The 25,197-nt window shown below is 43.0% G+C and overlaps 1 protein-coding gene across 3 annotated transcripts in view; it reads right to left on the bottom strand.

Annotated features, from left to right (window-relative positions):
* Positions 1-22,629, bottom strand: part of NR2C2 (nuclear receptor subfamily 2 group C member 2) — a 92,181-nt gene extending 69,552 nt beyond the window's left edge. Inside the window, exons 1-2 of one of the 3 annotated variants that reach the window (XM_082639177.1) lie at positions 22,377-22,459; positions 7,946-8,029 (exon numbers count right to left, since the gene is read on the bottom strand). In XM_082639177.1, the coding sequence (XP_082495303.1) occupies positions 7,946-8,005 (60 nt within the window). In that variant the 5' untranslated portion in view covers positions 8,006-8,029; positions 22,377-22,459. Of the gene's footprint in view, positions 1-6,547; positions 6,626-7,945; positions 8,030-22,376 lie in introns of those variants that run through there. The other 2 variants (XM_082639179.1, XM_082639178.1) reach the window with 2 other exon arrangements.
* Between the last annotated feature and the right edge of the window lie 2,568 nt (positions 22,630-25,197).

Genomic DNA, 25,197 nt, shown 5'->3' with positions numbered 1-25,197 from the left:
AAAGGAATCCAAATTGGAAAAGAAGAAGTAAAGCTGTCACTGTTTGCAGATGACATGATACTATACATAGAGAATCCTAAAGATGCTACCAGAAAACTACTAGAGCTAATCAATGAATTTGGTAAAGTTGCAGGATACAAAATTAATGCACAGAAATCTCTGGCATTCCCATATACTAATGATGAAAAATCTGAAAGTGAAATCAAGGAAACACTCCCATTTACCATTGCAACAAAAAGAATAAAATATCTAGGAATAAACCTACCTAAGGAGACAAAAGACCTGTATGCAGAAAATTATAAGACACGGATGAAAGAAATTAAAGATGATACAAATAGATGGAGAGATGTACCATGTTCTTGGATTGGAAGAATCAACATTGTGAAAATGACTCTACTACCCAAAGCAATCTACAGATTCAATGCAATCCCTATCAAACTACCACTGGCATTTTTCACAGAACTAGAACAAAAAATTTCACAATTTGTATGGAAACACAAAAGACCCCGAATAGCCAAAGCAATCTTGAGAACGAAAAATGGAGCTGGAGGAATCAGGCTCCCTGACTTTAGACTATACTACAAAGCTACAGTAATCAAGACAGTATGGTACTGGCACAAAAACAGAAAGATAGATCAATGGAACAGGATAGAAAGCCCAGAGATAAACCCCCGGACATATGGTCACCTTATCTTTGATAAAGGAGGCAGGAATGTACAGTGGAGAAAGGACAGTCTCTTCAATAAGTGGTGCTGGGAAAACTGGATAGGGACATGTAAAAGTATGAGATTAGATCACTCCCTAACACCATACACAAAAATAAGCTCAAAATGGATTAAAGACCTAAATGTAAGGCCAGACACTATCAAACTCTTAGAGGAAAACATAGGCAGAACACTCTATGACATAAATCACAGCAAGATCCTTTTTGACCCACCTCCTAGAGAAATGGAAATAAAGACAAAAATAAACACATGGGACCTAATGAAACTTAAAAGCTTTTGCACAGCAAAGGAAACCATAAACAAGACCAAAAGACAACCCTCAGAATGGGGGAAAATATTTGCAAATGAAGCAACTGACAAAGGATTAATCTCCAAAATTTATAAGCAGCTCATGCAGCTCAATAACAAAAAAACAAACAACCCAATCCAAAAATGGGCAGAAGACCTAAATAGACATTTCTCCACAGAAGATATACAGACTGCCAACAAACACATGAAAGGATGCTCAACATCTCTACTCATTAGAGAAATGCAAATCAAAACTACAATGAGATATCATCTCACACCAGTCACAATGGCCATCATCAAAAAATCTAGAAACAATAAATGCTGGAGAGGGTGTGGAAAAAAGGGAACACTCTTGCAGTGCTGGTGGGAATGTGAATTGGTACAGCCACTATGGAGAACGGTATGGAGGTTCCTTAAAAAACTACAAATAGAACTACCATATGACCCAGCAATCCCACTACTGGGCATATACCCTGAGAAAACCATAATTCAAAAAGAGACATGTACCAAAATGTTCATAGCAGCCCTATTTATAATAGCCCGGAGATGGAAACAACCTAAGTGTCCATCATCGGATGAATGGGTAAAGAAGATGTGGCACATATATACAATGGAATATTACTCAGCCATAAAAAGAAATGAAATTGAGCTATTTGTAATGAGGTGGATGGACCTAGAGTCTGTCATACAGAGTGAAGTAAGTCAGAAAGAGAAAGACAAATACTGTATGCTGACACATATATATGGAATTTAAGAAAAAAAAATGTCATGAAGAACATAGGGGTAAGACAGGAATAAAGACACAGACCTACTAGAGAATGGACTTGAGGATATGGGGAGGGGGAAGGGTAAGCTGTGACAAAGTGAAAGAGCGGCATGGACATATATACACTACCAAACGTAAGGTAGATAGCTAGTGGGAAGCAGCCGCATAGCACAGGGAGATCAGCTCGGTGCTTTGTGACCGCCTGGAGGGGTGGGATAGGGAGGGTGGGAGGGAGACGCAAAAGGGAGGGGATATGGGAACATATGTATATGTATAACTGATTAAATTTGTTATAAAGCAAAAAAAAAAAAAGTCTAATACCAGAAATGAAAGCAGAAACTTATTACTGATTTTGCAGAAATAAAGAGGATTTTAAGAGAGTACTATGAACAACTGTATACCAACAAACTGGATAACTGAGACGAAATGGACAAATTCCTAAAAACATACAACCTACCAAGACTGAATCATGAAGAAATAGAAAATCTGAGTAGACCTATAACTAGTAAGAAGACTGAATCAGTAATGAAGCCTCCCCACCCCTCAAAAAGCCCTGGACCAGCCCTAGTGAATTATACCAAACATTTAAAGTAGAATTAACACCATCCATCTCAAACTCTTCCAAAAAACTGAAGAAGAGGGAACACTCCCAAACTCATTCTATGAAGCCAGCATTGCCCTGATACCAGTCAGGCAAAGACACTGCAAGAAAAGAATACTGCAGATCAATATCCCTTATGAATACCAATGCAAAATTCCTCAACAAAATACGAGCAAACTGTTATCAGCAGCATATTAAAAAGATTATACACATGATCAAGTGGGGTTTATTCCTGACAAAATTCAACATCCTTTCATGATAAAAACATCCAACAAACTAGGAATAGAAGGAAACTACCTCAACATAATAAAGGTCATATGTGAAAAACCCACAGCTAACATCACATTTTGTGATGAGAGACTGAAAATTTTTCCTTTAAGATCAGGAAGCCAAGGATGACTGCTTTCACCTCTTCTACTCAATATACTAGAAGTTCCAACCAGAATGATTAGGCAAGAAAAATAAGTACAAGGCATCCAAATTGGGAAAGAAGAAGTAAAATTATCTTTATTCACAGATGACATGATCTTCTACATAGGAAAATCTAAAGATGTCACACACACACACACACACACACACACACACACACAGACTAGAATAAACAAATTCAGCGAAGTTGCAGGATACAGAATCAACACAAAAATCAGTTGCATTTCTACACTGTTAACAATGATGCTCAAAAAAAATTAAGTAAACAAATCCATTTACAATAGCCTCAAAAAGAATAAAATACTGCAGGGATAGAGGGGAGGAGGGAATGGATGTTAGTGTTTAAAGGGTACAGAGTTTCAGTTTGGGGAGATGAAAAGTTCTGAAGATGGGTAGGGGTGATGGTTACAGAATAATGTAGTTAGCCATAGAACTATATGCTTAAAAATGGTTATAATGGTAAATTTTATATTTTACCACAATTAAAACTAAAAAAAACACCTCTCTCCCAAAAAGGGCAATGTCTAACACTGATTAAAAAAAACAAAACTAGGGCTTCCCGGGTGGCGCAGTGGTTGAGAGTCCGCCTGCCGATGCAGGGGACATGGGTTCGTGCCCCGGTCCGGGAAGATCCCACATGCCGTGGAGCGGCTGGGCCCGTAAGCCACGGTGGCCGCTGAGCCTGCGCGTCCGGAGCCTGTGCTCCGCAATGTGAGAGGCCACAACAGTGAGAGGCCCACGTACCGCAAAAAAAAACAAACAAAAAAACCCTCTAGAAGAAAAAATGTTTTTAATAAAATAAAAAATGAACTTACTGTGTAGTGTAAAAGTCTAGGCTCTGAAGTCACTCAGATATGGCAAAGTAATCTCTCTACCTCTCAGTTTCCCCCACTTAAAGTGGGGAAAATAATAATACTTTCCTTATAGTGTTAAAGGAAGTATTAAATGAGGTGATGAGCTGAGCATAACACCTGGCACACTGTATTATGTAGCTACAGATACATGTGAGAAATAAATACCTTACAAAACTGAAATCAAACTGTATATACTGCATATGTAATCATGCTTTATTGTTTTAGAAAGTATATAATTCTAATTAAAAAGTAGAAGTCACAAATCCCTCTAGTTTTTTTTTTTTCCATTTCTTTTTGTTCTTTTATTTTGGAAAATAACCTCCTAATTTTGGTAGTGGCATCTGGTTGCTGTTACGTATTGTTTTTAAGAAACACTTTTATTGAGCTATAATTCACCTACCATACATTCTACCCATTTGAAGTGTATAATTCAATAGTTTTTAGTATATACACACATACATACAACCATCACCACAGTAAATTTTAGAAAAATCTCATCCCCTCAAAAAGAAACCCTATACTCTTTAGGTATCACTTCCAATATCCAGCCCTAGGCAACCACTATAACCTATTTTCTATCTCTATAGAGTTCCCTGTTCTGGACATTTCATATGAATGTAATAATATAATATGTTGTCTTTTGTGACTAGTTTCTTTCACTTAGTATAATGCTGTCAAGGTTCATCCATGCTGTAGCATGCATCAGTAATTCATTTCTTTTTATAGCTGAATAAGATTCTACTGTCTGGGTATACCACATTTTGTTATTCATTTGTCAGCTGATGGACATTTGACTATTTCTACCTTTTGGCTATTTTGAATAATACTACTATAAACGTTGGTGCACAAGTTTTTGTGTGGACGTATGTTTTCATTTCTTTTGGGTATATAGCTTGGAATGGAATTGCTGGGTCATGTGGTAACTTCATATTTAACTCTTTGAAGAACTGCCAGACTGTTTTCCAAAGTGGCTGCACCATTTTACATTATTACCAGTAACATAGGAAGTTTCCAATTTCTCCACATCCTCACCAACACTTGTTATCGGACCTTCCCCACCCACCAGCCATTCTAGTGGATGTAAAATGGTATCTCCTTGTGGTTTTGACGAGAGTGGAAATTAATGAAACAGAGAATACAAAAACAATAGAGAAAAATCAATGAAATCAAAAGGCGGTTCTTTGAAAAGGTCAACAAACTGACAAATCTTTAGCTAGACTGACCAAGAAAAAGATTCAAATTACTAAATAGAATCAGAAATGAATGAGGAGAAATTGGTACTGAGCTTAACAGAAATAAAAAGGATAAAAGAATATCGTGAACAACTGTTTTGACAATAAATTAGATAACTTAGATGAAACGAACAAATTCTCAAAAAGACACAGACTACTGAAACTGACTCAAGAAGAAAAGACAATATGAACAGACCCATAACAAGTGATGAGACTAAATTTGGAACTAAAAAACTACCTGCAAAGAAAAGCCTAAGCCCACATGGCTTCACTGCTGAATTTTACCAGACATTTAAAGAAGAATTAATATTAGCCCTTCATAAACAATTCCAAAAAACAGAGAGGTCACACAGTTTGCAAGTGGCAGGATCAGGATTTAAACCAGGCAATCTGGCTCCAGAGTCTATACTCTTGACCACTATATTAAACTGTCTCTGTGAATAACTGAATAAAACGGAGCACATTATAGGACATCAAGTTGTTCGTTTGTATGATCCAACTTTTGTAGTTTATTTTGGTAATGTGACTTATCTGGTCCATAGGGGAAAAGCCTGTTCTGGGGACTTGAGAGAAAACCATTTACACTATTGACAATGTTGCTCTATCTCATTTATGGAGCAAAAGCGTGGGACCTGCTAAAGCTCCTTTTATGTGTTTTTTTGTTTGTTTGTTTTGCGGTACACAGGCCTCTCACTGTTGTGGCCTCTTCCGTTGTGGAGCACAGGCTCTGGATGCACAGGCTCAGCAGCCATGGCTCATGGGTCCAGCCGCTCCGTGGCATGTGGGATCTTCCCAGACCGGGGCACAAACCCGTGTCCCCTGCATCGGCAGGCGGACTCTCAACCACTGCACCACCAGGGAAGCCCTCCTTACATGTTTTTATTTCAATGACTTCTCACAACAAGCCCATGAGATAATAGGTTCTACTACTACTCCCATTTTCTAGATGAGAAAACTGAGGAAAAAAGGCAGTCACCCAGATAGCAAATGGCAGGACCTGGATTTAAACCCCAATCTGTCTGATCTCTAGAGAGCCCCCTTTCCACTATGGAGAGCCCGTCCTCTGGTGTAGCCTGTCTCATGCCTGATCCCTGCAACACAGAACTCTGGTGAGTGGATCCCCAGTCCTATTACTCACCTGCGTGTGTTTCTGGCAAACAAGCAGGGAAGAGGTATGTTCCTTCACTGTCTGCTGACTGAATAAACAACTGTCCCCAAATGACTGCTAATAACCCCTAATTTAAAGACTTCATTCCCACTCAATTATTGTTTAGCACCAACATGATGAACTGTAGGCTCTCTTACTCATTTGGCTGATCTAATATTATATACAGCTACCACATGTAGTTTAAAGTCATTAAGCTTGAAATTTCAAAATAATAGCATGGAAATCTAGGGAATATTTTAAATAGGAAGATTGATTTTGTTCTCCAAATTAATAATGCCTCTTACTATTTTGGATGTCTCCTCAAAATGTGCTTTTTGCCATGGGAAACAATAGTTGCACTACATTAATACATGAAATTCCATTTCTTGATGGAAGTAAGGCATCTGACAGAAAATTTTACCTAGCAAACTTTCTGAATACATACACAAAACTTGTATTATCCTATAAATTACTATAGGTCAGTACTATAGGTTACTATACTAACCTCTTCTCCTAAAGAATTAGTGATGACTTCTTAAGGCAGTGATCCACGTACTAGTCTCCAAGTCAGTCTCAACTGGAAACTGTATTAAATGCAAAATAACCCTAAATATTTGAAAAGCCAACAATGATTTTCAAGGTAATTGTTCCTAAGACACACTAAAGCAACATATAAACACAAGCATTTTAACCCCAATACTTTCACAGCTCTTTAGCTCTTCCAAAAATACAATATTTAAAAATTTGTAAAATCTATCTGCTTTCATCTTCAGTTAACACTAACCCTTATTTGCTGGGTGAAAGGGATGATTATTACACTGTTGCCTTAAAGTCAATGGTTGATCTAAATTCTGAAAAGTCTGCTCACCAATTTTACTGGTATAAACTGGCATTCGTGTACTTATTTTTTATTTTAAAAAATCCTTTCTTTAAATGTCCATCCTTTGATAAATCTGTGTCTTCACCTTAGAAATACGATTATTGGTTCAAAAACACAAATCTGAATCCTTCTAATGGCTTCTGTTTGCAGCACGATGCATGGTTTATTGGAGGAGCTCTGGAAGAAGTGAAACAGAACTGGGTCAGTGTGCCCTTGGCCAGTTACTTGTCCTTGAGCCTTGGTTTCCTCACCTATTAAATGGGAATAGCAATCACACCAAACCTCAAAAGGTTGTTGAGGACTGAAGCCCTTGCAGAGGGCCTGGTACAGACTGAAAAGATCTGGCCCTACTTCCCTCCTTTACACCTCGAGTTGCCTGAACATTCCAAGCTACTTCATGCCTCTGTCCTGTCTTTGCATAGGTTTCTGACTTAGGATACCCTCCTCAGCATCTGCCAGTTTCCCACCCTGCTTCCTTAGGTCTGTCTAACATACTTGCAATGCAAGACCCACCTCCAGGATTACCTTCCTCACATGGATTTTCACGTCTTACCATTTTAAAATTACTCCTTAACCAGGCCCGGAGAACACTAAAGGAAGGACCAATGGCTCATTCACCTCCATATTCCTTAGCACTTAGCAAAATCCCCAGTACATGGAAGAAGGTCAACAATGACTGTAGAATGCACAGAATCCACTTTCCACCATACACAGTATTAACAGAGTATCAAATGTGCAAGAAACTAAGAACCTCTGACTTAAAACTATACTCACAAGTTTAACAAGCATCATTAGACTCTTAGTTTTTGTTCAAAGTAAAATTTTTAAAGTCACCTCATTGTATGCAGCTAGGCCACCCTATTCATGCAAAGAAACTTTAGGAGCAAATGTTCTTGTCATTTTCATTTTTCTTTAATGGCAGCATCGTGCTTTGGGACTGTTTTGAAAGTAACAGCGCACACTGATGTACTTTTCCTTTTAAAAGCAAGGGTGCCAGCTATTTTGCTAGCCCCTGTCACTCACCTCAGCCACCTGCTGGGTCCCCACTCTGTGCTGAACCAGCCCCTCCATATTTGTAGCCATGGTGAAGCAAGATCATTAGAGAACCTGTTTGGAAAGATGTAGCAACTTCTATCAGGTGGAGAGAAACCAGCCTACTTGAAAAACATCAGTAATCAAAATTCCTCTTTGGTACCATTTGGTGCAGATTTTGCCCTCCACAGACAACGAGCTAGCAGACTAAGCATATCTGGATAGGCTGCACCAGCTTCTTCGATTATAGGTACTAATATTAATCAGTAGTAACATTGCACTTGGGAAACAAGACTTGCCCTGGTAAATACAGACAAGGTGAATTTGGAACTCTTGGGTTGTAACAGCTTGGTTCACCTCTCAGGCAGGTGGGAATCGCACATTTTTGGATAGCTCCTTGTCACAGTGTGCTCAATAAGAAGGTGGCTATCTGAGAAAGGTGTAAGATCAACTTCAATATAGAGCATTAGATTGCTATCAGCAACTGTACTTCTGTTACTAGTGACCAAGCAAGGAGCAAAACCCTGCCCAGGTGCTAACACACCTCACTCGCGGGTTTAAAGGCAAACACTATCACTAACAAAGTAAGAAAAGAAGTAAGGAGACTGCATTACTAAAGTGGGCTAAGAATACGATACTCATAAACTCATCAATTTATATTTTTAAGTCCTCATTAAATTAGAAACCCAGATAATTCAGCTTTATATTATTAGAAAAGTTATGCCATCATTTGCCTTAAATTGAGGAAGATCATCTAAAGTCCAAAAAGCATGCTAGTCTCCTGGGTCAGAATCACTTGAGTGCAAGCAGTGTTGATCAAACAGACCCCCTGGTCTCTTCAGGGCATGACATAAAGATCCCCTGAATAGTCCCTAAACCTTTTCCAATTAACTCTACCACAAAGAATTCAGGATAAAGGGATTCCACTTTGGACCTAATTCCTGGACAAAGCAAAGACTTCATTATTGACTGTACAGATCCTATGGTTAATAGGAGTTTAAAGCTCTTGTATAATTTATTTTCAGCATTTATACATAAAATCTATATAGTCCTTCCAAGTGTGTAACACATAAAATGCACACACAGTTCATTTGCTTGGTCCCTCCTCAATCACAAACTGGACTATTCTGCAATGCAACTTTACAAAACACTTTCCTATAGTTCTCACCTAAAGTATTATATTTATAAGCACTGATGTCTATAAACTTTTTCACTCTCTGGTAACTTTCTACATTATTCTATCCACTATTAGACAGCCACTTCTATTATCATAATTCCCCTTCAGATTATTTTATTGGCAAAATGGTAATGACAGAGAAATGGGAGCATGAAACCATGAGTGACAAATATAAAAGAAATCGGCCCTGCCTTCAAGGATCAATATCCTCTAAGCGTACATACTGCATCAACTGCTATAACGATACCAGGTCACCAGTGCCAGTGAATCATCTTCACAGAACAGGATTAGGTCCAAGACTGGGGAGGCAGTGTTTCTGGCTATTTATTCTTTTAATAAGTATTTAAGACTTTTAACTTCTGTTCACTTTTCTTTGTTTCTAGAAGAAAAAGCACAGAGAAACACTGGTCTTTTCCCCTACTCACAGTTTGATTCCAACTAATAAGGCATAGAGGAAAAAAGCATCACTTCACATGTACCAGAAAAGTCAATCAACTGTTGTTAAAAACACAACTATTGCATGTGAAAAGTCTAGAGTTCTAATCTTTTTTTCTCAAAACAGTAAATAAGAGCTCTCTAAAGAATCAAATGGATAAAGATAGCAAATAGATTATATTAAGAAATATAACCCAAATATGCAACTGTGACTATTAATTTTATCACTTTTAGGTGTTATTAGCATTTCTATTGCTGTTAACTGCAGTTTTATGCAAGAAATACATGAACTTGAGTACTACAAAAATATTGTTAGGGAAACATTACTGAATATTAGAGTACAGAAATAACAAAGTATTAGAAAGGCATATCTTTCTATTGGGTTTCCCTAAAAGAGGTGCTTGATCCTCCAAGTTTTAAGGTATCACAATGTAAGAAGTAAGTAAAACAACATCCTCTGGTGATGTTAAGTGAGGGAAAACATTTAACAAAGACTATGGATGTCAGGATGTCAGGGAGTAAGACTCACCTGAGAGCCTGCTTTACTGGCTACCGCAGCCACAGGCTAAGACACATAGTGAGAAGGAAGGGTAAAGCTTTGGAAAGGGTACTGGGAGGTGGTTATCAGTGAGGGGGTGTCCTTCAAGAATGAAAAGCTCCAGGGAACAAGTGGCCTATTGTTTTGCCAGTACAAACTAGACAAAGCACTTCAAAACAGCCTTGCTGGTAGAGCTAAGCAGGCTAATGTAAATAGTAACTAACACTTACTGAGTAGTTACTACACCCCAGGCACTGTATTCATAAGTACTCTGGACTGAACACTAAAGTAGCTCTTGGAACAGAAACATGAGCCTTCAAAGGCTGGCGCTTGACCCACTCAGCTCCTAACCCTGAAGGACTGCCCCCAACCACCACAATGTTTCCCAATTCATTAACCAAAGAGCTATAAAACCAAGTACCTTAAGTTAAAACAAAACAACAACACAACAACAAACACTACAGAATATTTTCCTATGGTGGTTTTAAACTAATCAAGTTCAACCACCATCAACCCTTTAAAAATACTAGGCAATAAATTGACCGCTGAGAATTAGTAACAACAATAAGAAGGAAAAGAGGAGGAAGAGGAGGAGAAAGTCCTTGTCCTTGAAGAACTTAAGAAGGAAACTACTAAGAGCTGTGCCATGTAGATGCTACAGAGTGTCCGAAGGAAGAAGCACCTCTGAGAGCAACGACAGTTTCACAGGAGAGGAGCCATTTAGACTGGTCCTGAAGTAAAGTGGGAATTCAGCACGCAAACAGAGGGCGGATGGGAGAGAATTCTAAGCAGAGCTCAAACTGCAGGTTATGAGAATGGCACAGTAGAGGAACAGCAGGCAATCTGGTGGGGATTATTGGAGAGGTCATGGGAGGAGAGAGGCCGACACTGTAGACAATGAGAACTATCAGAAGTTTGGTAGGGAAATGTAGTGATCACATCTGGATCTTCAAAAAAAAAAAATTCTTTGGGTGACAGTGTGGAGATGATAGAAAAGGACGGTCTATGGGAGGCCAGTTAGAAAGTGGTGGCAGCAAAGACTATGGATGCAGGCAGACTCTTAAACTTAACGTGAACTAGTGAGTCTTTGCTGTATAGCGCAGAAATGACAACAGGGCATAGTATATAAAAACTGTCATACAGACCACAGAATGGCGGAAGTAAAACTATTATTGCTTGGCCTCATGTGGCAGTAGGTTTTTTTTTTTTGGTTTTTTTTTTTTGTTTTTTTTGTTTTTGGTTTTTTTTTGCGGTACGCGGGCCTCTCACTGTTGTGGCCTCTCCCGTTGCGGAGCACAGGCTCCGGAAGCGCAGGCTCAGCGGCCATGGCTCGGGCCCAGCCACTCCGCGGCATGTGGGATCTTCCCGGACCGGGGCACGAACCCGCGTCCCCTGCATCAGCAGGCGGACTCTCAACCACTGCGCCACCAGGGAAGCCCGGCAGTAGGTTTTAAAACATAAATTCTTTCAAATACAAGTAGATCAATATCCCTCTTAACAGCAAAGATACAGAGAACACAATGGTGACTTTAATCAACTCTTCCAGACTTACGAAAAGTGTACAGCTGACCAAACTTTGCAACCAGAGTGTCTTTGGTTTCAGTGGAGGGCTACAAACCCCACTGCAGTGAAAGCTGGGCTCGGACCGGGAGCACCTGAATCCCAGTGAGTTAGAGAACACACCAGCTATGTTCTCCACAGGGGCAGGCTGAGAAGCCAATGTCTCAAATAACAATAAACAAATCCTGGGACAAGGAAACTCTGTCTTCACTAACAGGAATGGGTGAGCCTACCTTTCCCTTCACAGTCAACTGATTCACATCATCCTCATTTATGTATTACGTGGCCCATAATCATATAACATTCAAAATATTGGTAGTTTCTCTTCTGAACAAATATACTGGGTTTAGAGGCTCTGGCAGGCACTAAGCTAATTTCTCTGATACTGAACTGCATCAGGTTATCATTAAGAATAGATCTTAATATATGGGGCTTCCCTGGTGGCGCAGTGGTTAAGAATCCACCTGCCAATGCAGGGGACACGGGTTCAAGCCCTGGTCCGGGAAGATCCCACATGCCGCAGAGCAACTAAGCCCGTGTGCCACAACTACTGAGCCTGCGCTCTAGAGTCCACACGCCACAACTACTGAAGTCTGAACGCCTGGAGCCCGCGCTCCACAACAAGAGAAGCCACCGCAATGAGAAGTCCACGCACCTCAATGAAAAGTAGCCCCCGCTCGCCGCAACTAGAGAAAGCCTGTGTGCAGCAACAAAGACCCAATGCAGCCAAAAATTGATAAATAAAATAAATAAATTAATAAGGAAAAAAAAAAGAATAGATCTTTTTTTTTTTTTTTTTGCGGTATGCGGGCCTCTCACTGTTGTGGCCTCTCCCGTTGCGGAGCACAGGCTCCGGACGCGCAGGCTCAGCGGCCATGGCTCACGGGCCTAGCTGCTCTGTGGCATGTGGGATCTTCCCGGACCGGGCACGAACCCGTGTCCCCTGCATCGGCAGGTGGACTCTCAACCACTGCACCACCAGCGAAGCCCAGAATAGATCTTAATACAACGTAAAGGGCCTAACACTGTGCCTGGCACACAGCAGGCATGCAATGCATGGGAGCTTCTACTAGCACAAATTTCAAAGAAATTTGAAAGCAACAACAAACGGTAAAATGCATAATTAGGAATATGGCTCTCATTTTGACATAAGATCCACATGAAATTTAACTACATATGTATATGCATTATATGCTCATACAGCATTTATAACTGATTCTATTAAGCGGCACAACTGAGTGAAATGAAATGGCTGAATTAGGATAAATCTCACAAATATTTAAAAATAAACCAATACCGAATAACTATTTGCAAAATACTACTGGGTACAGAACTTCTTGATAGGCACAAGGTATTCAGTGTAAGTTTTACTATGCTAAGATTGTCAGAAGTCTCTTTATACTCATGGGAAAATAAAAACAAAAATATAAACAGCCTGAGAATTAAAAAATGAGAAATACATAGCTCAAGACTTGAAATCATAGATCAAGACTTGAAAACAGGAAATGGAAACCAAGTGACAGATTTAGTATAATTTAGTAGATGTTCATCAACATAAAAGATGCTTACGGGGATGCCTCTAAGGTCAAGTTGAGATATACATCCTGTCTGTCAGAAACCCTGACACTAGTTAGACTCAAAGATTACTTACCTTTTGGGTAAGGTGATTTCCTGCCCCCACAGGAAACTTGTTTCTTCCATATTACAAGTCTGGGCTACGAGAAAGGGGCAGCGATGGTATGTGTGTGCTAGGGCTGGGGAGATGAGTGAGTAGTGACTTGCAGGGAAGAGAAGTGGCTCTCATCTACATGGAGTTCCTAGCTACCAGAGCAGTGCTACAGGTCTCTGTGTGGAGACCTTTCCTAAAATATCATTGTACGGTGTGGGTGGCTTTCCTCGTTTCACCAAGGGCCCAAGTGTAAGGGTGAAACACATCTTCTTTGTTTCTATTAGTGTGACCCAGGGGTAGACGGATGGAAGGAAAGCAGGACAGATTTTCTGAGAACCTACAACGTGCCTTATATCAAACTAGGCATCGTTTAATCCTTAACATACCTTCTGAGTAGGTATTATTAGCTGCACCAATGCAGACAGAAAAAAACAGAGACTCAGAAGTTTAATCAACTTGTTCCAAGTCATCCAGCTGGCAAGAGGTAAACCTGGGATTCTAACTCAGGTCTCTTTGACTCTAAAACCTCTGCACCAGGGACTTCCCTTGTGGTCCAGTGGTTAAGACTCTGTGCTCCCAATGCAGGGGACCCAGGTTCGATCCCTGGTCAGGGAACTAGATCCTGCATGCCACAACTAAAGATCCCATACACCGCAACTAAAAGATCCCTCATGTCGCAATGAAGAACCCCCGTGCCTCAAATAAGACCCAGCACAGTCAAATAAATGAATGAATGAGTGAATATTTTAAAAAAATAAAATAAAAAATAAAACCTCTGCACCACAGCGCCCTTCAAAATAGTTTCCCAGAAGAGGAAGTCAAGAGAAGAGAATTTTAAAGAGTGACAGGAGACCAATTAATTATCCAAAGGAACAAACTGCTTCCATCAATAAGCTTGATCATTTAATAACTCATTTATATAACCACTAATTCTTAAATATGTGATTGATGTTTCAGTATTACTCACAGAAATTTCTTTTCTTTCTTTTTTTTTTTTTTGCGGTACGCGGGCCTCTCACTGTTGTGGCCTCTCCCGTGGCGGAGCACAGGCTCCGGACGCGCAGGCTCAGCGGCCATGGCTCACGGGCCCAGCTGCTCTGCGGCATGTGGGATCTTCCCGGACCGGGGCACGAACCCGCGTCCCCTGCATCGGCAGGCGGACTCTCAACCACTGCGCCACCAGGGAAGCCCACTCACAGAAATTTCTGACCTAGCTCCACTGGGACAGTAACATGACAGTTCCTTTAGAACTTGAACACACCTTTCCCTTACAATTTTACCATCATTTTTTTTTTTTTTTTTTTTTTTTGGCGGTACGTGGACCTCTCACTGTTGTGGCCTCTCCCGTTGTGGAGCACAGGCTCCGGACGCGCAGGCTCAGCGGCCATGGCTCACAGGCCTAGCCGCTCCGCGGCATGTGGGATCTTCCCGGACCGGGGCATGAACCCGTGTCCCCTGCATCAGCAGGCAGACTCTCAACCACTGCGCCACCAGGGAAGCCCTACCATCATTTTTAAAGTAAAATTTTTTACTGAAGTATAACATGCAAATACAAAAGTGCACAAATCATAAATGAAACAGCTCAATAAATTTTCATTCAGAGAACACAAACATGCGAACACCACTCACTCAGAAAATAGAACATTACTAGCACCTTAAAAGGCTCCCTTGTACCCCCTCAAGAGTCCCTTACTTCCCTTCTCTCCTGACTTTCACTATCATGGATTCGTTTTGCTTGTTTTTGAGCTGTATGTTATATTTTTTGTGTGTCTGGATTCTTTTCCTCATTGTTATGATAACCACGAGTACTTAGTGCATTTTCATCCCTGTACAGTATTCCAACATATGACTATGCCACAATTTACTTATCCACTCTATAGCTGATGAACATTTAGATTGTTTCTAGTCTGGAGCTCTTATGACTGGTGTTCCTATGAACACTCCTGTACCGATGGTCCCTGACTTAGGGTGGCTTGACTTACGATTTTTCAACTTTATCATGGTGTGAAAGTGATATGCTTTCAGTAGAAATTGTACTTTGATTTTTGAATTTTGATCTTTTCCCAGGCTAGCAGTATAAAGTTACGATCCTCTCTCATGATGCTGGGCAGTACCAGCTACAGCTCCCAGTCAGCCACGTGATTAAACAACCGCTACACTTACAACTGTTCTGTTTTTAACTTTCAATATAAATTACTGGAGATATTCAATACTTAATTATAAGATAGACTTTCTGTTAGATGATTTTGCCCAACTGCAAGCTAATGTAAGTGTTCTGAGCATGTTTAAGGTAGACAAGGCTAACTTACGATGTTTGGTAGGTTAGGTGTATCAAATGCATTTTCGAATATATTTTTTTTAATTAATTAATTAATTAATTAATGGCTGCGTTGGGTCTTGTTGCTGTGCGTGGGCTTTCTCTAGTCGCGGCGAGTGGGGGCTACTCTTTGTTGCGGTACGTAGGCTTGTCCTTGCGGTGGCTTCTCTTGTTGCGGAGCACAGACTCTAGGCACACGAGCTTCAGTAGCTGTGGCACGCAGGCTTCAGCAGTTGTGGCTTGTGGGCTCCAGAGAGCATGCTCAGTAGTTGTGGCGCACGGGCCCAGCTGCTCTGAGGCATGTGGGATCCTCCCGGACCAGGGCTCAAACCCGTGTCCCCTGCATTGGCAGGCTGACTCCTAACCACTGAGCCACCAGGGAAGTCCCCTCGACATATATTTTCAACTTACAAATAACCCCATCATAAGTCAAGGAAGATCTGTACATGCCTTTTGATGTAATGCTACCTTTTCTTCACTTGAAAATTTTCCTACTTTAAAAAATTGACTGTCTTTTACCTCTTCAGAAAAGAGACGAATATTATAAATTTAAAATTTCTTTAAAGGGCTTCCCTGGTGGCGCAGTGGTTGAGAGTCCGCCTGGCGATGCAGGGGACACAGGTTCGTGCCCTGGTCCAGGAAGATCCCACATGCCGCAGAGCGGCTGGGCCCGTGAGCCATGGCTGCTGAGCCTGCGCGTCCGGAGCCTGTGCTCCACAATGGGAGAGGCCACAGCAGTGAGAGGCCCATGTACTGCAAAAAAAAAAAAAAAAAAAAAAATCTTAAAAAAAATCTGTACTGTATTAATTATGTCATCAAACATATTCTAATTACCACTCTTTTCAGCCAAAAGCTGACATGCACTTTGAGATACGTGCTTTTAATCTTGGTAAAAGGTGATTTTTCAGTAATTCCAGGCTTATTCACCTCATCAACCTAGTAGAAGGAAGCATTATTGCAGAAGCAATGGAGGAGTGGAGAGAAAGAGAATGAGGGCAGTACAAATGACATTTCTGTAATGTTCTACAAATAATACATAATCAGATTCACTGTACAATAAATACCACCAGGGGAAATGCATCCTGAAGCCTGCTGGCATTGTTTAACTTCTTAAGAGCCATCCAATCTCAACTGTCTATCTTTCTCAGTGGAGACCTGCCTGCCACATAGAGGTAGGCAGTTATTGGAGTTTTTACTGGAGGTGCATGTGTGGGCAGCCAGGTAAGAAACTTTTCTTTTTTTTTTTGGCATAGCTTCTATTCAAACATGAACAATAAAGGTAAGTAAGGTGGCTCCCAGTAAAATAATAAAGCCTTCAAGTTTGTGTCTGGCCCTGCCGGCCTCTCATTTCTCTCCCCACTCTTTGAATAGCATTCACTTCATTTTCCAGGCCCCAACACCTTCTCTCATACCTTCCACTAATCCAAAGAGAGAATGATATGCTCTTCTATCGTTGGCAGAAATTCCCTCCTATCAACGTGTTAACACTTCCAGGGATTAGAATCATCAGGGTTACTGTCGATAATTTTGGAATGAAAGGTTTCACCTCCTACTATGGACTTCAGGCCTCTTATTAGAGTGGAAGAGGTATCATACTCTGTCCCTGAGGCTGGGTTTCATGATTATAGGCTACCTGGAGCCCAGGGGTAATCAGAAAGATAGCTGAGCATCTGAGCTAGCCTCTCCCATCCTTAATAATTCCCTTCCCATCCCTCTGCTCCAAGACTCCCAGATGCTGGGGTATGAATCTGCTCTTTCTATCCCCCTAACAGTGCCCTATGCCAATGCCCTGACCTGGACTTTAATGTCTTCTATCCACTCCCTCCACCATGACTGTGAGCTATGCTAGCTGACTGTTCCCAGGGAGTCTTGCCTTTTTGTACAGAGCCCCTGCTGCTTAAAGCTCTAGCACTCAGGGCACCTGAAGAAAGGATGGGAAGCAAGTAGCAGCAGTGCATGACAAGGAATATGGGGAAGGAATGGCAGGATGGGACAGAGTCACAAAGAGAATCTCAGCCCCCAGGCCTATGAGGTTGAGGCAAGTGAAACTCCAACAGGTAAGAGCATATCTTTTACAACGTGTGACAGATTAGGTTAAAGATGATAATCATACATGGAGGGAAAAAGTCTACATCTAAGCTCCTCATAACCAGCAATAAAGTGAAAAGAGATAAACTAACCTCCGACAGGTGAGTTTTGCATCAGGTGTGAGGCTAGACTTGATGAGCCTTAAGACGGATTCCTTCCCAAATTCCCCCTATGCTATTGATTAAAGGGGACTAGTATCTGCTCTAGGAGGTGCTTTGGGACTAAAGGAGCATATGGCACATAGGTAAGCAGACTCAAGGATAAAAATCCCAAATGAAAACCCTTAATATGTGGAGACAGTCAGGCAGCTAGACACATGAAGCCAGTGTTCAGGGCCAATGCTGAAGGTGGGTTGATCCACACAGGACCACCTGCCTTGCTCTCTATGCCATCTGGATAACAAGTGGTCCCTGTTTCTGACCCAAATCTCAGTGTTGGCTCCCGGCCTCCCCATTTTACAATTAGGGAATGTATAAGCGTCAGAGAGGCTACCCACTCAAGGTTCCAGAGACAGGAGATGCACTGTCACTTGACTCCTTGGAGACAGATGCTAAAACTTCCCAGAAGTCCTCATGAAGTGACGTTATTATACATAGGGTTTTCCTTCTTTCTGTAAAGGCATGTTCATGAAAACAAAACTTCAAGGCCACCATAAATACAACTGTTGAAAGCAATAAATAAGTAATTTAATAAGATAATATTCACATACATATAAATATATATATATATTTAGCTTTTTCATTAAACTATCAGTTCTTTGGTTACCCTGAATTAGGTAGTTCAAGGAATCAAAAGTGTTGGATTGAACGAGTGATACCAAAAAATCCTTGAACAGGATAGAAAAGAAACATCCAAAAATAAATAAATAAAAGGGTGGCTGTTGTTTTAAAAATACCAGAACACTTTATTTGTAAAATCTGTATTATATAAGTCAACAAAAATTTTCTATTTACCACGCTTTTAAGCAGAAGCTTGATATATACCTGGCAAAATGTGCTTTTAAACTTGGTAAAGCAATTACAAGGTGATTTTCAATAATTCCATTGCATGAATCAATTTATCTTTGGAAAGAGAACTATTTTAAATTAATGGCTACAGAGGCTGAACTCCCAACTCCCTGCAAACCCATTAAGTCTTCTTCTCTGTTCTTTGATCCCCTGTGATAGAACAAGACCAGCATTTTTTATTTCAAGAAAATCATACTGGTGCTTTGATTCTTCAGTTAAAGTAAATGGCATGATTATATTTGGCTGTTTACTAATGAGTTCCAGGCGAACTCATTAACTTTCATGTAATTTACCTTGTAATACAACTAATTATTAAATTATCTATTTCTTGTCTCAAAAAGACCCCCCATAAATCAACATATTAAGTGTGTAAAAAAGGATTTATGTGGGTTATCTTACCCATATTCAAGCCTGCAGGCAGTGCCATATCTGTGAGGAACCACTTCCTGAATTCATCCAAATACCATAACAGATATTTATTTTATTGCTGGCACTGCTTCTGAATTGCTAACAAGCCCACATAAAAAGGCACCATCAATGAGCAGCAACTTAGTTAGCAGTGATATCATAAATTATAAACAATTCATTCACTCAACAAGTAGTGCCAGGCACTCTGCTAAGTGCTGGAAGTATAATCGTGCCCAAAATGATTCCTGCTCTCATAAGGTAAGGGGAACAGGTATCAATCAAACAATCACATTATGGAGTGTAACTACGAAATGAGATAAATGTTAAAAAGGAAAAGAAGGGCTTCCCTGGTGGCGCAGTGGTTGAGAGTCCACCTGCCGATGCAGGGGACACGGGTTCGTGCCCCGGTCCGGGAAGATCCCACATGCCGCGGAGCGGCTGGGCCCGTGAGCCATGGCCGCTGAGCCTGCGCGTCCGGAGCCTGTGCTCCGCCACGGGAGAGGCCACAACAGTGAGAGGCCCGCGTACCGCAAAAAAAAAAAAAAAAAAAAAAAAAAAAAGGGAAAAGAACACAATGTAAAGTAAAAGAATCTGATCTAGACTGGCACTGGGCATCAGAGAGGGATTCCCTGAGGAAGCGATGCTTAAGCTGACATCTGCAGGACTAAGGTGTACGGGGGGCGGGGGGCAAATGAGCACTTCAGGCTGAGGGAACATCATCTGAAAGGGCCTGGGGTAAAGGTAAGCCACACTTTCAAGGAAACTGAAGGCAGGCCAGTGTGTTTCGTGCACAGGGAGCTAGGGATACAGGGATAAGAAAATGATGTAAAGTCTTAGAAAGGTTTTAAAATAGGGAGCTGGAAAAGGACCTCTACCATTATATCCTGCTAGGGCTTTAACACTATAATGCCTGTAAGAGAATTGTGTAAATTGTAAAGCACCCCACACTTTTGTTAATAGTATTAGCTGCACTACTTTGTTTTCTAAATAAACTTTTGGTCTGGATGCCAAGTGACTAGCTGAAAGCAGAAGAGCCAAAACTAGTACCCCAGGGCTCTAACGCAGCGTTTGGTCCTACACCACACTGCCTAAAAATCTCATTGTTTGCATCACTTAACCAGTCCAATGTCTTTACCAGACAGCTAGTGCTTCATGACAACAATAACTCCAATTGTGAGCATTTACTATACGTCACTTTTCTAAGCTCCTTATTTACATTAAACTCATTCAATCCTCAATTCTAGAAGGAAGGTTCTATTTACTGTCCAGATGAGGACAATGAGCCTCAAAAAAGTTAAATAACTTACTCAAAGTTCCAGGGCTAGTAAATATTGGCACTGTTAACCACAACACTATTTAGCTTCTGCCTACAACATTTTGTGTGGGTATGTGTATGTGTGCAGATGTACTAGGGAAATAGGGAGAGAACAGAACTCAGGTGTATGGAACTATATTCACATACTTGACACCCACCAATGTCTTGGTCAACAAGCGCCTGGGTAATAGGGGGGCTCAGCAAATATTTGAGGAATTGAGGATGAACACAAGGGAATGACAAAGGATTTGAACTGGAAGAAAAGTGATTTTCTGAGGCTTTCCACCAAGTCATGTATTCAACAGTTATTCATTTCATGGCTATATTTTCCTTGACTCTCTCGTTGATTATTAAATTAGAGATTTATTCTCCACTACCTTTGTCATATTTCACAGACCTCAGCCTGGAAGTAGAGGGGAATAATGGACGGGACAACGAACTAGTTCTCCAGCCTCACTCACACCAAACGCCTTCCCTCCTGGGGCTTTGCATTTGCTGTTTTCTCTCTCACGCTATTCCTTCCTTGGGTTCCTCCATTCAAACATCACGTCCTCACGGAGACCTTCCCCGACCATTCAATCGCAGTTGCCTCAGGCTTTCAACACATCCAGTTTCACTTCACTTCCTTCACAGGATTTACCACTCTCCGAAATCACCTCTTTAATTGTCTATTCACCCTACCCCCAATTATAGGACGACAGGGGCCTGGTCTAGCTGGTTCTCTGGATGTATCCCCAGTGCCTCAGACTAAGCAAATACGTATGTAATCAACGAAAGATGAGAACACTCCAGATTCCCCTCTGTTCCCTCAAGTCCTCAATAACCTTAGGCTTTCCACTCCAGGTGGCTCCACACTCCATTTTCAACAACAACACCATTTTTGCATTACTCTGAGGTTCGAAAAGTAGCCTAGACTCCATTTTCTGAGTTGAGCCCCTCAAACGATCTGAGAAGGGAGGACGGCCTGGCAAGAACGACCATCCTCCCATTTCACAGTCGATGAAATTGAGCCTCAAGGGGAATATACGGGCAGGAGCCCTAAGGTGTCCAGATTCCAAAAAGCCCTTCCCACGAGCCAGCGCCCTGGGTTCAGGATGCTTCATCACCTTTATTACTATTGTTCCACAGCACTCATTCTGGACGCGTTCCACGCGGAGGACGCGCCCGGGTCCTAGCCGCGCGCTCCACGCTCACCCGGCCGCGCACCCGCCCCGCCCCCGGCGCCCTGGCCCCACGTCGCGCCCCAGCTTCTGCTTCCACCCCGCCAGGGCTCCCGCGACGCGCGGGGACCGCCCCCTGCCGACAGAACCAGTCAGCAAAGCCTCGGGGGGCGGCAACGCGGGGGGCCCCGGCCCTCCTATCTGGGCGCCAACTGGCCCGCGCAGCTGTCGCTCACAAGCTCGCGCCCCGCACCCGCCTTCCTCCCTTTCCTCCATCCTCCTCTTCAGGAAAAAACGGCGGTTGGGCCGCGGCGGTCGCCAACTGCGGGCGGGAAGCGGAGGGTAGAGGAGCCGGGGAGCGAGAGAGAAGGAGGAACTGCAGAAAGGAGGAGGCGATAGAGGAGGAGGAGAGGTGCGTGGCCCAGCAGGAGCCATCTCCGCCGAGAACAAAATGGCGGCGTTGGCGGAGGGCCAACTGTGAGGCGGGGCCGCGGCCGTCCCCCTCCGCCCCCACCCTCGTGCCGGCCGGGCCGGACAGGGGTAGCCCGCTCGCTTCGCCGGCCGCGGGCGGGGAGGGGAGGGGAGCGGCCCGGCCCACTATGCAAAGCGGTTGGCGCCGGCGCCGCCGCCCCGTGGCAAAGGTAAAAGGGTCGGGTTCAGCCGCCGCCGCGGCGCCTCCATGTCCGCGCGCCAGGACCGCCCCCTCCGCCGCCGGCCCGAGCCCGCCCCGGCCTTTTTTCAATTTTACCTCAGGATTTGGCGCCAAAGCGACCTCGGAGCAGGTCCCGTGTCTGCGGCGGGCGGCCCCCGGCGCGGAGGGCAGGGCGCGGGGAGGCCGGCTTCCCGGCGTCGGCGGATGGCGGGAGCCCCGGGCCGCGGGCTCGCAGGTCAGCGGGCGAGAGACGAGACGCCCAGGTGGGAGCGGGGCGGCAAGGGCGGGCCCGGAGGCGCCGCCGGGGTCGCGGGGAAGGAGGGGTTTGTTATTGTTTTTGTCAGTGAAAGGTCAGAGTTCGTGACCCCGGTGCCGCCGCCGCCGCCGCCCGCGCGCTGGTAGGAGGAGGGCGAATGTTCTTCTTCCTCTTCCCAGAGCCAGCCTCGCCGCGGCCGCGGGGGGCGGGCGAGCACGCGATTGGCTGAGGCGCGCGCGCGCAACGGAACGCGGCGGTCGCGCTTCGTCCGGCCCCTTGGCGGCCCGGCGGCGGCGGCGGCGGCGGCGGCGGCGGCGGCGGCGGGCGCAGGGCGCAGGGTTTCGCGTAGTCCGCCGGGGTGTCTGCCCCGGCTGGGCCCGCACCGCTGTAGGGCCACCATGTAGGTTAAATGCCGAGGTCGTCGGGGTAAAGGGTTGGTTGGTCGTTTTCGAAGGCCAGGAACGCCGGGCACCGTTATTCAGGGGCCAGCCCGCCCCTCCCGGGGGCCCGCGAGGCCGGGTAGGGGCTGTGTTCTTGCTGTGACGTCCTCTACCCCGGCCCCCGCCGAGCTGAAACCTCTGTGTTAATTGAGGAAGCAATGACAGAGCGGAGAGCCTATAGGTCGGAAGCGGGTGGTTTGTTGGGTGGGTATTGAACTGTTTGTGCCCTACTCGGTATAGATGGTCCGAGGAGGCACCAGTTTCTGAGAGTATCAAGTCAAGTGCATAAAGAGTATAGCGATTTGAAACGAGTAAACCATGCTTAAGTGTGTATTAAAAAACTCTTTGCAGAATTGCTTAAATTATATGAATACAGTTGCTTCTCTTGAGCCTATGAATCTTGGCTTGTAGGTTTTCATTAGCTACTTCTCTCTTTTAAGTGGTTTTGACTTGCTTTGGAAGGTGTGGACCACTGTTTTATCAAGGATGCCCTGAAGTGCTTAGGCCAGACTCCTTGATCACTATGCTTTCTCTGTAGGCCGAAGATCTCTGCTAATTGATTTTTTCCCTGCACTTTTCATCTTTATTATGAATACTGACTCCAAGGTGGATCGTTTAAGCTTTTTTCTTAAACAGTGGCCAGTTGGGCTTTTATCAGTGTGACCCCAAATTTGAGTATTTTGTCCATAATCTTGTAAAATTTTTATTTGATAGGAAATGCTTTAAACACACCCGTTTTCCTTCCTTGTTTTCACCTTGCAAGGAAGTAAGTGGAGGAAAGAGTTAAATTTATAATGTCATGGTGAACCACAGATCCTGAAGCTGGAAGGGGTCTCAGAGATAATGTGGTTAAACCTCTTCTGGCAGAAAGATTTTACAGGAGAGGCAGATGAGACCAGAGAGGTGAAATGATATGCCTGAGGGAACACAGTACTTTGATGGTAAATCCTTGTAAACATGGACTGCTTTGTAATTGTGTACATTTTTCCCCCAAAATTGTTTTTAATGTTATATAATCCTTCTAGATATAGCTTTAAAATACACACTTAAATGAGTTTTAAGGGGTTTTTTGGCGAACAAATTACAATTGTACTAGAGTTTGAAATGAATACTAAAAATAGTTAATGTTTCTGTGATGGTTTATAGTTTTCTTAATTTTCTCCATTTACTACTCAGCAATTCTGTGAGCAAGGCACTGTGATTTCATTTTACTGAGGTGCAAGAACTGACACCCAGATAAGTTAAGCAACCTTCCCAGTGCTACAGGTGCAGAAAGTGAAGCCAGGCCTCTGATTTAGTCCTTTTCACCTTATGGTTTATGTTGTAAACCATGCTGCATCAGTTTGCTCTATTTGTAGTAGTATTCAGTAAAATTTCCAGTTAAAACAGGGGTCCTCAACCCCTGGGCCGTGGACCAGTAGTGGTCCATGGCCTGTTAGGAACCGGGCGCACAGCAGGAGGTGAGTGGTGGGTGAGCAACCGAAGCTTCATCTGCCGCTCCCCACCGCTCTCCCATCGCTCGCGTTACCGCCTGAACCACCCCGCACCCCTCCTTCTGTAGAAAAACTGTCTTCCATGAAACCGGTCCCTGGTGCCAAAAAGGTTGGGGACCACTGGGTTAAAAGGTTAGTTTTTCAATATTAAAAGTAATAGCAAAGTTCACAATCTTGATGGGCTTGAGCTCTTTTCTTCCCCTGAAGGACAGAAGGACATGTACATACACACACAGATTGCAAACAATATCAGCAGGTAAAAGGCTTCTGCAAGCTGAGGGCACCACTGCCATAGCGCTGTTTTTTGTTCCATTGTGTTTTTGGTAGAAGCTCTTAGTGAGAACTCTGAAATGGCTTTGTAACACTTGATGGACTTTATAATCACAGAACTGTACATGTTGTGTTATACTAGCTCCACTTTCTGACTGTTAATATGATGTATCCACATTTGCATTAACAGCGCTTTTAACGTTTTATCAGCCTTTAAAATAAAGTGCTCTTAATTGCGGAGTGTACTTCAGAACTGCCAGGCCCCCTGTTGGGTCTGAAACTGTAAGCTTTGGGTGGGGTCTGGCATCAGCACTTCTACTGAGCATCACAGATCATTCTAATGCACACTACAGGCCCAAATCACTGATCTAATTCCAAAAATGTGGCAAGAAAAGAGACAAAACTTTCTGTTCAACCTTTTAAAAGAATCTTTTTTAACTCCTTAACTATGCCTGAAG

Source organism: Mesoplodon mirus, assembly GCF_964341445.2.
Source record: "Mesoplodon mirus genome assembly, chromosome: 12".
NCBI lineage: Eukaryota > Metazoa > Chordata > Mammalia > Artiodactyla > Ziphiidae > Mesoplodon > Mesoplodon mirus.
Note: the sequence above shows the minus strand (reverse complement) of the source record. Positions and strands in the feature narration are given on the sequence as shown.